Source organism: Giraffa tippelskirchi, chromosome 6 (genome assembly GCF_054371585.1).
Source record: "Giraffa tippelskirchi isolate mGirTip1 chromosome 6, T2T-mGirTip1v1.2.pri, whole genome shotgun sequence".
NCBI lineage: Eukaryota > Metazoa > Chordata > Mammalia > Artiodactyla > Giraffidae > Giraffa > Giraffa tippelskirchi.
In genome coordinates this window covers 171,049,983-171,063,010 of record NC_137280.1, presented here as the reverse complement: position 1 = coordinate 171,063,010, position 13,028 = coordinate 171,049,983, and the positions used below count along the sequence as shown (strand labels likewise).

The window sequence follows — 13,028 nt, the reverse complement described above, 5'->3', positions numbered from 1 at the left end:
TCCTGTTATAGAGACCTCACACCCAGGACAGAAACAGGCAGAAATAGGGGCATTCCACAAACTAAAATAGCATAATTTTCTCCTTAAATAATTCCAATCATTGCTTTTCTTTTTGCAAGTTTGACCCATTTTAAAGATGGAAGTCAATTTAAAGCAATAAAAAAAAAAACCCCAAAAACTAAAGGAAAACAAGGGAATGCAAGGTCAGTGTGGAAAATGAATAGAGACTGCACTACTCTGATCTGCAAAGCCTTTACAGCAGGAAAGACTTAGGAAGATCTCCCAGTTCCATCACTTATTTGCTGACTGCCTTTACTCCTGTTACTGGGAAAATCCCCCTAGACATAAAACCCTGAGCTAGTGTTCAAAACAGTCAATGAGAAATCATAACAACCTTTGAAGTTTCTGATTCTGAAGTCTCCTTCCATCTTATCCACCACCCACTGACCAAATACAATTCAGAACCTCAAAACTCTCATTTCCATTAGTCCCTTTATCTCTGATTTTTTCAAAGATAAACTTTAAAGATAATTTTGAACCAAGTTAAAGGAGCAGTAAAGCAACCGAGCCAGTTCAAAATGATTTAAAGATTAAACAGTCTCTTCTATCACAGAGAAGGCAGCTGCTCTGTGAACTAGTTTTTTTTTTTTTTTCTTTAAAGAAACAGAGATTTCATCTCTACTTCTCTAATTTACCATAGCTAGGAAAATCCAGCATTAATGTGAACATTCTGTATACATTTTTTAAATGTTCAAATGTGTTGGGTTTTATTTATTTATATTTTGGGTTTATTTATATCATTTGTCAAATTGTATAACATTGATTTTAATTTTTAAGTTCACTGTCACAAAACAGTTTTCCTTTAATGATATTTTGATTGACAAATCCCATGATGACATAAAATCAGATTTCACTTTCATATAGAATCCTAAGTTTGTTTCACCTCTCTACTACCAAAAAGAATCAATGTCAAAATAATTACCTCTTGCAAAGAAATGTGCGGTGACCCACAAGCCCTTTTCTTCTAAATAAGGGTCTGAAGATACTATTTTAGTTTTCCTCAGAAAACTATTCCAAAACTAAGAAGGAAAACAATTGACTTTCTTTCCATCTCCTTTCTTTGAGAGAACCACAGCAGGATGCAATTTGAGGTTTCTGGTCTCAAAGTAATATGCTTGAGTATGTTCTCCTCTGCATCTTTTACCGCTAGTGTTGGGGAGGGAGGTGGAAGGGGGGTTCTGGAAGGGGAACACATGTACACCCATGGTGGATTCATGTCAATGTATGGAAAAACCAATGCAATATTGTAAAGTTAAAAAATAGAAAACTAATTTTAAAAAAAAACTACTACTAGATATAAATTATCTTATGCTTAGTACAGATAGATTCATATGCCAGGAATTGGCTAAAACTTGAGATAAATCAGGACATAAACAATGCGAGAAAACTGTTTTGATGGCCTCAAGTCTAGCATTATTGATTAGGGTAACAGATCGTGCCTTTCCTAGGAAATCGAGTAGGGCATAGCAGCCAGGCTCATTTGCTGGGTCCTGTGAGTCAGATGGCTTAATGCCGGATCAATGAACGACAATGTTATTCAAAACTCAGGGTTACTAGGTCTCACATTTTGGTCTCTAGTGGCCTAGCTATTACCCTCTTCAGCTTCTAAAGAAACCCCGGCTCATTCACACAGGAGTTAACTAATAGAATTCTCACAATCCCAAATCAGCTATTTTTAATTAACTTCATCTGATGTGAGCCTCCACTAAAATAAGCTGAGAACAGTGTCACTTTATAAGGCTCACATCTGTCCCTCAGAGTTTTGAATGTCTGACTCGGCAAAACATTTCTTCCTAATGTGATTTTCCCTCCTTAATTATCATGAGGCATTTTAATATCCTTGGGGATGACTGCATCCACTGAATGAGGTCAAGATTTCACGGCCTATGTTGGCAATCACGAGTTTAAGTAAAAATTTCTGATTCATGAACCTCCCAACCCAAGGATCGAACCCAGGTCTCCCTTGTTGCAGGTGGATTCTTTACCAGCTGAGTCACCAGGGAAGCCCTTAATGTTGATAAACTAGCCATATATTCTGCAGTCTCTGAGGGGGCGGTGCAGAATACTGGTCCCCAAAGAGGACCATTCAATGTCTGGGATCCTAATGCCTGGAACCCTAATGCCTGGAACCTGAGTATCTCACCCTACATGACAGGGGTGTAATTAAGGATAAGGCTCTTACCCTAAAACGGGCTGATTATCCTGCACTATCCAGCTGGGCCACGTCTCATCACAGGAGTCCCTTAAAACAAAGGGCCCTCCTTGGGCTCAAAGAACCAGAGAGACAGCCATGGAAGAATTCAGTCTGTACTTTCTGGCTGCTGAGATTGAAGGAGGGTGGCCATGAGCCAAGGAATGCAGGTGGTCCCCAGAAGCTGAAAAAGACAAAGAAATGGATTCTCCCCTAGAACCCCCAGAAGGGAACACAGCCCCAAATCTTCCTTTTCTAGTCTGTCCAGACCTCGTTGACTTCTAACCCACAGAGCTCTAAGGCAGCCAATTTTATTCACCAAGTTGGCAGAAATTTTTTTATAGCAACAGAAGAAAAATAATACACTTTCTTAATTATTACACTATTTTTATCTCACACTCCTTTTGTGAGAGAAAGGGAAAAAGGACTAGGAAAAAGTATTCCTCCGGCTGGGGCACGTGAGACCACGTAAGTGAAAACCGGCCTGTTCAAGTGCAGGAATCCAGGCCCCAGCCCTGGCTCTGACAATAAACGAACACAAAAAATCAGGCTAAGCACTTAAATCAAACTCTTACAACTTGAGCTCCTCTCCTCTCGCTGGACAAATTGCTCGTTCCCAGGCCCGTGTACTTCAGACAGCTTCCTCTTATTCTTGGTTTCCCTGTGGCTCGTATGGTAAGAATCTGTCTGCAACGCAGGAGACCCGGGTTCGCTCCCTGGGTCGGGAAGATCCCCTGGAAAAGGGCATGACAACCCACTCCAGGATTCTTGCCTGGAGAATCCCATGGACAAAGGAGCCTGGAGGGCTGCAGCCCATGGGGTCACACAGAGTTGGGCACGACTGAGTGACTGACACTTTCACTTTCTACTGAAAGTCAAAGGGATCCTTTTTCTGCCATGTTTCACTGTCTCACACTGGGAAAGTGTACAGACTTGGCATCTCCATATATCAGCAGGAACAAGTTCAAGTATGTGTAAAACTTAAAACATGCTTCTCAGGACATAGAAATAAAATGAAAACTCTGCTAAACCAATTTTTAAAATTACCCTGCCTAAAACTGCTTGGAATCACTTCCCAATGGTAGCAAGGAGGAGACTGTAATCTCTGCAGTGCACTCTATATAAAATGCTACTTGCATTGGTTATCAGCAGGAGGATGGATATATATTCAATACACGTATATTTTAAGGGTTCAAGACTGCAGAAGTATTTTTCTTATTACAAAGAGTTAGCTACTTGATAGATTACCTTATCCAAACATTAATACAAGAGCAAAAACAGGATGAAACGTAGCCCAGAATATAAAAGTCTTCTTTCCAACACAAACATTATGAAAGTGTTTCAATGAAAAGGTTTTAAAAGATATAGAAACAGTTTCAATTAGCTTAATTTCTTTACTATTTAACCAGCATAATCTAAAATAGGTAGTATCATAAATTTCTCTCCACTTTTCAGGAATTTTTTAAATTAACTAGCAAATTTTCAAATACATGGTGGTGGTTTAGTCGCTAAGTTGTGTCCGACTCTTGTTACCCCATGGACTGTAGCCTGCCAGGCTCCTCTGTCCATGGGATTCTCCAGGCAAGGATACTGGAGTGGGTTGCCATTTCCTTCTCCAGGGGATCTTCCCAACCCAGGAATCGAACCCCGGTCTCCTGCACTGCAGGCAGATTCTTTATCGACAGAGCTACAAGGGAAGTTGCACTGATTCCTATACCAGAAAGAGTTTGGTGACGTGTCTAGGAATATATAAGTAGCATCAAATACATAAGTAGCATTAAATATTCAAAACAATAAAGAAATTAAAAGTCAAAGCATTTTAACACATTTTAGGGTAGAAAAGAATTCATAAATAAGCATTTATGATATTTGAGATGACAGATTAAACCCTTAAAGTAACTTTGTTTTTAATTTTTAACCTTATTTTATACTCTCACAACCATGTCTTTCCCTGATTCTTTAAAGAAAGGAGAATGAAGAGCATCCCCTGTCCACTAATACAATATCACACAAAAACAACGCAAAGGGAGAGAGCAGGGTCTATTTCAGAGGACTCCAAAAACCCAGTAAAGAAAAAATGCCAGTTTTAATCAATGTTTCTCTAGAAATGGACAATCTAAACCATTTACTGATCTCTCAAAAGAGCCACCTGTCTACGTCCTACATAGAATAAAGGCTCAGCTACCTAAAGCAACAGGAGAGTCTTTAACCCACCCACTTCACTTTTCTTTATTCTCCTGCAAAGCTTTCCATTAATGAACTAGAAACTGCCTTTACTTATCACCTCCATTTAAACCCAGTATTACATTTGTCACAGAATACACTGTGGAAACCAGGAGGAGGAAATAAATGCACAGCTAACATTTCATATGGACAGAACTCTCAGGATGGAGCGATTCAGACACAAGCAGCAGAGAGAAATCCATCACTTAAGTGTTTGCTCATGGGCACATTGTGGCAGAAAACTTGAAACAGAAAACGAACTTTCCAAGGGACATCTTCATTCAGGGCTCCTCTATCTGAATGCTGTAAGTGGTTCTACAGTCTTCTTTTCATAAAGCCGAACATAGTTTGCTTATCCTTAACAAGCACGGATGTGTGCTGAAGAACTTTTATGAAGCACTGATTTCCTTTGTCACAATAATAGGAGCACTGGTATTTATTATGAAATTGCAAGATATCTTGAAAAGCACTCAAAGTACGAAATTAGTCTGAAATGATAGCTATCAATAAACTTTAAACTTCATATAACCCCTGTAATTAAACCTTTGTTTTACAATTTCAGTTTTAATTTCTCTAACATGCAAATTCTCAATGTAACTTGGTCCTTCTCTCTAATAATATCTTCCCATAACCTCTTAGACCTTTCAAGTGTTAATGCTCTTCAAAACTGGATAAAATATATGAAGTATCAATAAAAAATAACATAATTCACACTCCAAGAAAACCGCATTTGTATTGTGACACCTGTTAAAAGATTTAAAGAAATGTATATATTTCAAATCGTTTGAAGCAAAAAGCTCTACTGTGTCTGCTATTGCTGCCTACCAAGGAGAGGAGCCAGCCAGCATTACGCTGTGCATTCAGTTATTTTTATGAGCCCACCCCATGTGTGTGCGCATACACACGCACACAAACATGTACACACACTCGAAGTACAAACTCTAAGTCTATTCTAGGCAATTGGCTGCAATGCTAAGGTACACTAGGTTTTCAGTCAGTAGCACAGCTTAGAAAGCAAGAAACCACGCACACACCTGAAAGAGAAGAACAGAGGCATCTGGTAATTCTCCGACATGCACACCGAGGCACTTACCTTCCATGTCTAGGGACGTCTGAAATCGAACTGGAAACCGAGCGACCGGCGAGGGGCTGTATTACGGGGTGACTCATCCCCACGTAGATGCTCTGAACAACCCCTGTATGCATACTGACATCATCAGGAGAGACTTGGAGGCAGAGGATACTATGGTAACCAAGCAATGTGCTGGGAGACAGAAGCCTCTAATTGCTTTAACAACTTCCTGGGGCTCAAGCTACCAGGCTTGGGTTTACTAAGCAGCGAATGAAGGCTGTCACAGAAGCGGCACGTGAGACACGGAGCAAGGGGACTCAAGAGATTCGGGATCTCTTCACCGCAATGTGACTTTTGAATGACAAATGCCATGCCATGACCCCATGAGCAATATTCGCCTCACAGCTGAAGCTTTGCTGGAGTCACAGGTCAATAAATAATCTTCCCAGGTAGCAACGGCGTAAGTATACATAGATGGGTCTCTCACTTAACAAGCATTGATATCATTATGTTACAAACATCCTTTTCCTTGAAGGGGAATACTTGACTCCCTTTGAAAAGAAAGCTCACATCTGAGCCTTCGGAGGTCGGAGTCCAGAAAACAATGAGAACCGATGCTCTATTTACTTCTCCAGGAGGCGGCAGCTGCCCATTCCATTTATTTCTGAGCTCCACTAAATCCCCGCCAATACATCACTCATCCAGAAAGCACCCCCAGCGAAAGGCCCAATTATGACATCCATATAAAGTCAAAAGAAATCTGCCGTCTTCCTGCTCCGCAGTCTTCCTGATTAAGTTTTCTATCACAGGCAAAATTACTTCTAACCACCCCCACAACTATACATAATTTAAAGCTTCGCTTTGATCTATTTGTCCCCGCCTGCATCTGTCTCCTTGTTCACAAGAACACAACCCCTCTTAAAAATACCAAGTTTAAAGCAATAGCTTAAAATAACAGTGTTTCAACATCAAACTGAGTCTGTAATGATATATTATGCTTACTTGATCAGGGCACTGCTTTAATAAGTATATAATTTATCATCTGTACCATAAAAACTATTGTTTTCTTCTCTATGAGTATGAGATTGACATGTTTTTAAACAATACCATAGTCTAATTTTTCTACTGCAAATACTGTAATTGCAAGGATAATCAAATAACCTGGCAGATCCTTTAAGATAGTCGTAACACGATAAAAAATGAAGATTGTCATTCTGCACTATAGACTTAGGTCTAAGCTATTACAAAGAAACTATTATTATCTCTATTTCGATTCAGATGAAGCTAAGCCTGCCTTTTAATGCTTCCCTCATGAGTAAATACTGTACAAATGTATAGCAATAATACTGCTTACAAAAATAGTAAAATGAAATACCACAGCACCAATTCACAATCTGGAAAAATGTAGAGAATTTTAACCTAACTAACAAGTTGGACTTTTCACTACTGTAGAGGTTGGAGAAAATTCCAAAAGAAGAATAGTAAGGTCAACTCTCATGAAAAACATAATAATTCAGTTTTTCCTTAATGTAGGCAAAGTGAAAAGACTTTCCAACAAAAGCAATTACTTCTATCCTTTCACTTGTTTTGTCTGAGATACTGAGTTTGAGAAGCAAAACGTGCAAAGTTTGCCATGAAATTCATGAAAATAGTGTGTGTGTCTATATATGTATACACATACATACACACACAGTATTCTTGCCTGGGAAATCCCACGGACAGAGGAGCCTGGTGGGCTATAGTCTATTGGGTCACAAAGAGTTGGATAGGACTAGGTGCTGAGCATGCACACACATATATATATGCTTAATATATATGATTTAAATTTTAAAATAAATGAACTTATTTATTTGAAAATGCATTGAAAAATGCCTAAAAGATATACACCCAATTTCTAGGAGTGGTTACTTCTGGTAGTTTTAATTACAGACTGAGAGAGTCCTCCAATTTTTATATTACATAGTTTTAAACTTTTAAAAGCTTTTCTAATGATGGATATGAGTTACTAGTGTAATTGAAAAAGATAGAAATTCATCTAAATGTGTTCTGAACTTGCAATTCTGATTTACCTGCCCTCGGGGAAGACCCATGACAGCTGCAGTGGACTAAACCCTAGCGTACTAGCCAGACTACTTCCAAGTTGTTTCAGACAGCTCTTCCTGGGAGAAGATCCACCCGTCTAAACAAACTGAGGCTGGGAAAGGCAAGTAAAGGTTGTCTGGACGGGACACACGCCAAAGGGAGCGGGTATGTATCGACTGCTCCAGAGATGGGATGGCCAGAGACTAAGAGTGCAACAGGAACGCTAGCCTGTTAGGTTTGTGTTTTTTTTTAAGGTAGAGCTAAGAAATGAGTCTCTCCAAGTCCCTCCCGTGCTGAACGCTGAGGCCAAGCAAGGAGCCCTGGGTCACAGCTCCTGCGCTGAGTGCTCACCCACCCAGCGGCCCGCCAACCCAAAGTTACTTTTGATTGTTCTCAAATTTGATCTTAGTACTGTAATTGTTTTTTTTAATTGTCTATGTTAATTAATTTTATTTTTTTCATTGCACTGGTTCTTTTTATACATGTGTAATTTAATTAAACAATTTATACATCATTAAAAAAAAAAAGCCTATCCAAAAATAAGAGAAAGCCAAGAGGTCTCCAACCATTAGGGAGGCTGATGGGAATATGGAAGACCTTGGGCAGGAAATCAAGACTCAGTGAGACAAATGGTCCCAGGTGGCCAGATTTTATATCTTATTAAAGATGCTTTACTTTAGGGAAAAGGGGCCTCATGTCTCCAACATTCATTCCCTAACTCCAGGCTTTCTTAAGTTTTTATTCTCTTATTCTACAAAAACAGCCTATTGTGTCATGTTCTCATGAGGATCCTATTTCCTCTTGCCACTCCACTAAATCTCTCGATCAGTGCAATCTCACTGCCTTCTTAGAGAAGATCAGAAACTCGCTCTCGAATTGATAACCACCTCCTTTCCTTGGATTCCCCAGGAAATCACAGACAGGCCCTGTGAAGTACACACCCACATTAGGCCACTCACAACACAGGGCTGGGAGCCGGGACGAAATACCAAGTAACGGCACTAGCTCCGCCAAACTCTGACATCTTCTTGCCAGAGAACCACACCCTATCTTTCATCTGTCCTAAATGTCACTTCTGATTTCCAGTGGAACTGAAGGCTCGACAGACATCTGGATAATATGACAAGTTTTCAGACTTAAAAGAAAACAAAAGTTCGAAGGCAACAATACTGTTTTCACAGGGAACAGAGACACACGAAAGAAATCGCCCCTTGACTGTCAAAAGTATTATAAATCTCATCGACAAACCACTTTAATCCTTAAATTGAAGCATCAGTCAGTTCAGTTAAGTGGCTCAGTCGTGTCTGACTCTTTGCGACCCCACGGACTGCAGCACGCCAGGCCTCCCTGTCCACCACCAACTCCCAGAGCTTGCTCAAACTCATGTCCAGTGATACATGTGATAGGGTAGTGATAGGATAGGACAGTCAGTGATAGGGTTCAACAAGACTCTGAACTTAAAAAAAAAAAAAAAAAACTTATTTCTCAAACTAAATTCGTGTTGGCAAGTGCCCATTTAGAAGCAAATGGAAGTTAAAAGTGTCAGTTTTATGGGGATATTTGGCCAGGATTTCTAAAGCCTTGACCAGTCAGCCACAGTAGCCAGTCTGCCAGTGTGGTAGGTAAGGTAGGAACTGGAATTTTACCTTCAGAAATGAAAATAAAAACAGGGTCTCAAAAATGATGCAATGATTCACCTTGAACCACATAGCTTCTAGGTCCTCTGGTACCCCAACAGGCTCCTCACCTGGATACCTACTGCTTCCGACGACAGCCAGAAAGGGAGTGCTCTCATATTGCCTCCCAGCAAATCCACTATTTCTGAAGAATTGAGGCCAGATGGCCTTAATTTTCCTTCCTTACCAATGACCCATGGCAGAGTCATTCACATCACCATAATACTTTCAAGGCAACTCATGAGGTTTGGAAGAAATGTTTCTTATTACCCATTTCTCTTGCCTATATCCAGCAACAAACCTACTTTTTCTAAGGTAAAAAAAAAAAGTATCGTATCTCACTGGCTCAGTCACTCTGGGCAAATCCTTAACTTTGGTAAACATCAGATTCTCACTGTCAAAAAGAGAAGATCAGTAGTATGACCTCATCCTGTAGCTATAAAAATAATGTATAAAGTACTGGCACATCAAAAGCTCTCAATTAAAAAGTTATTACAATTAATAATAATGAACAAAGCCAGAGGGAATCAGATTATACCACCTTCTTTGAAAGGCTTCATTTGTATTCCAGGACAGTGCTGCAACTGGGTGATGAGGAAGCAGAAATTGGCCAAGTAGGAGCTGGAATAATTAAATGGGGGCCTTTAGTTTTTTGTTGTTGAAAATGAGGGTGTTGATCTTTTCCAGCCTAACATTCTGTGTGCCAGGAAAGCATTCTATAGCAATACTTTCATTTCTGCCCCACAAATATCTGCCCTCTTCTGTAAGCAAGCTCAAGAGAGTGCCCAATGCATGGGTACTTTTCTCAGTCCATGTAATAGACTGAAATTATTCAAAGCTTTATCCTTAAAGAATTTAAACTTTGCTTTCATTTAAAGACCCAGGACTAGAGCTTTATACGACCACTAAACTCACCCATGAGCCCATTAACTTTAATGTTTTCCCAAAACTAAACACTGATTTTAAAAGCCTCCAATGTTTTGAATCTGAAAGTCAAACGAATTATAGATGATGGCTTACTCTAATACCAAGAATTTATTTCAACATTTCATGCTTCTAATTTTGATTCTAATTCCCAAAGGAAGCACTGGATTAAATTCTAATACAGTTTTTCTAAAGAAGCCAGTTGAAGATAAGTTTTCGTCTCTCAATTAATGGAACTTAAAAAGACCTTCTTCCCTGGGATATAAATAGAGAACTTTGAGGAAAAAGTAACGTGTTTGTATGAATCCAAGCACAGATATTGTTTTCATGAAACAAAAGGACGACTAAGAGGGGTTAAAGATGATGCCTGCAGCCTAAGAAGACCAGCAGAGCTGAAAGGGTCTGAAGCAGGATGCGGGTTACAAGGCCCCCGAAGGAAATCCTTTTGTGCCAGGGTGTCACAAAGGGCAACTAGGCAGGCCTGTGTGTGTTTGGATTTAAATTAATCAACCGGTCAGTTCCAAAAAGCTAAGATTCCTTCTGTTCAACTGATTAAGGCACCTTTACACGAAGTTCCCAAATGATGTCAATAGCTTCCAAAAGGTCAAATACAGCAACACACACCCAAGGTGCTGGCGTAAAGAGCACCAGTAACTGCCCCCTCTATAATCTGCTGGGTGTCACTTACGAAATGCAGGGGATTATCCCGTTTTAATCAACTGTCCTGGTTTGATTTTTCTTTTTTCCTTTTCCTTCAAAAAGCTGAGACACATTTATACATTTTAATGATATACATTGCAAGATTGCCTGTTTATTCTATAGCATATCTGGTTAAGACAACATAAATAGCCCAGCTTCCCCACCGCATCTTGCAAGGGGGTCGGGCAATGGGGCAGAAAGGCATGCAGGTGGAGCTATTTATTCAGTGGGGCCAAGGACGACCAAAGCGTTACCTGTGTTGTTAGCACAAACCCAGAAAAAGAAAGGTATAGCCGTAACCAATGTCAAGTTAAAAAAAAAAAAAACTGCTCAAAAAACTGCATGTAAATAAAAAAGATAGACCCTGGCCAGGTGGAAAATTCCATCTGTGTTCAAACCCATGGATTCCAGCCCTCAGGGAGCGTCTTTAAAACCTGGTGTTTCAATGTTTTTCCCAAGCAGTAAAGGATTGAATGCATTCTTATAAAATATTAATCATCCATGTCTTGGGCACTGAGTCAAGGAGGAAAAGGGAAGAGAAAATAAGCCAAGGATACTAGAATATAAAGTCATCAGGACCAACTCTTCTCTGACAACGCTGTAGAAAAAGCAATACCCACTGGTCCAGGGATTCAAAGGAAGTTCCAAGAGCCAACAGGGCCCCCTGCCTCCCACTGACATCCCCGACCTTCAGCTAAGGAAAGACAAGCATTGTGGCACAGGATTTCAGAGCACAGCACGGAGTCTAAATCCCAGCTCGGCTGCCTCTAACCCCTGTGATCTTGAGCAAGTTACTGGTACTGAAACTTCCTGGGCATCACTTCTCTTAACTATGAGATAAAGGAGAGAATAACCATACCTCTGAACGTTGTTCCGAGCACTCCTGTGGGCCAGGTGCAGATGCAGGTACCAGGAAGCGACTGCTGACTGAACCACACAAGGACGCTGGTTTCACGGAGCTTGCATTCTGGGTCAGGAGAGAAAACAACAAACCATTAAATGAACAACATAATCTGATACATATGGAAAAAGACTGAAGAAACATATACAGGATGATGGGATAAGAAACTGACTAGATGGGAGAATGACTTAGAGTTGTCACCTCAGTCTCAGTAGAAATGGCCTTTCAACAAGGAGACGGAGTCAGATGCATAAAATAAAATCACAGGTCCCTCCAGACTCAGAGATCACCAAGAACAAAGGTCCAAAGACAAAAATGAGCTCAGAATGTTCAAAGAACATGAGGAAGCCCAGTGTGATTGAAGGAGCCTGAACAGTGAACAACAAGTGTGGCCACCTGTTAGTAAATTGGAGTCAAAGTAATAAAGTAACTAATGAATGGAGCTTGGGGTAGAGAATAGATCTAGAAATACAAATCTGGGCGTCAACACAATCTTCTGCAAAGTACTCACCATGGTGTCTGAAAACTATGATTACGGATAACCAAGTAGGAATCTCGCCATTCCCACTTTTCCAAGTAACTGAATTGATATTTGCATTAGGGAGACTGTTAGCAAAGACAGAAAAACGAAGGAAGACAAGGTAGCACTGGACTGGCTCAGGGAGAACACAGACATTGCATGCTGAGTGCCAACTTCTACAAAATAGTAGAAGCTTCCTGCTGTTTCACGTTAGGCAGAATTCTGAGGCCAGCTATGGCCTGTGTAACAATGTGTCCCATTATTTGCAAAATACATAAATGTAACAGATTTCTAAGGCTTTGGAATTATACTTCTTTGTTGTAAGTTTTAAATATTTGTAAATATATTCCTAAGTATTTTTCTTAATTTAAATATTTTTATTTTGTTTCAAATATTTGTTATTTCTCAGCATAATAATATTATTAGATACCATCACCATTCCTATTTCACAGTTAAGAAATCTGATGCTCAGAAAGAATAACTTATTTGCCCAAAGTGACTAAATAGTCAGAACTGGGAGCCAAACTTGGGTGTCTCTGCCTGAGATCACACTCTTATCTACTGTCATATATACAAGTAATTTGCTATATACGCTCCTTATTTGCATTCCACTAAGGTGGCACAGTGGTAAAGAATCTTCCTGCAAATGCAGGTGACGCGGGTTCAATCCCTGGGTCCGG

General features: G+C 40.0%; 1 protein-coding gene across 1 annotated transcript in view; it reads right to left on the bottom strand.

Moving 5' to 3' along the window:
- Nucleotides 1–13,028, bottom strand: part of LOC145510940 (uncharacterized) — a 136,583-nt gene that overhangs the window by 72,290 nt on the left and 51,265 nt on the right. Inside the window, exon 3 of the mRNA XM_081503115.1 lies at nt 11,787–11,894. Coding sequence (XP_081359241.1) covers nt 11,787–11,894 — 108 coding nt within the window. The remainder of the gene's footprint in view (nt 1–11,786; nt 11,895–13,028) is intronic.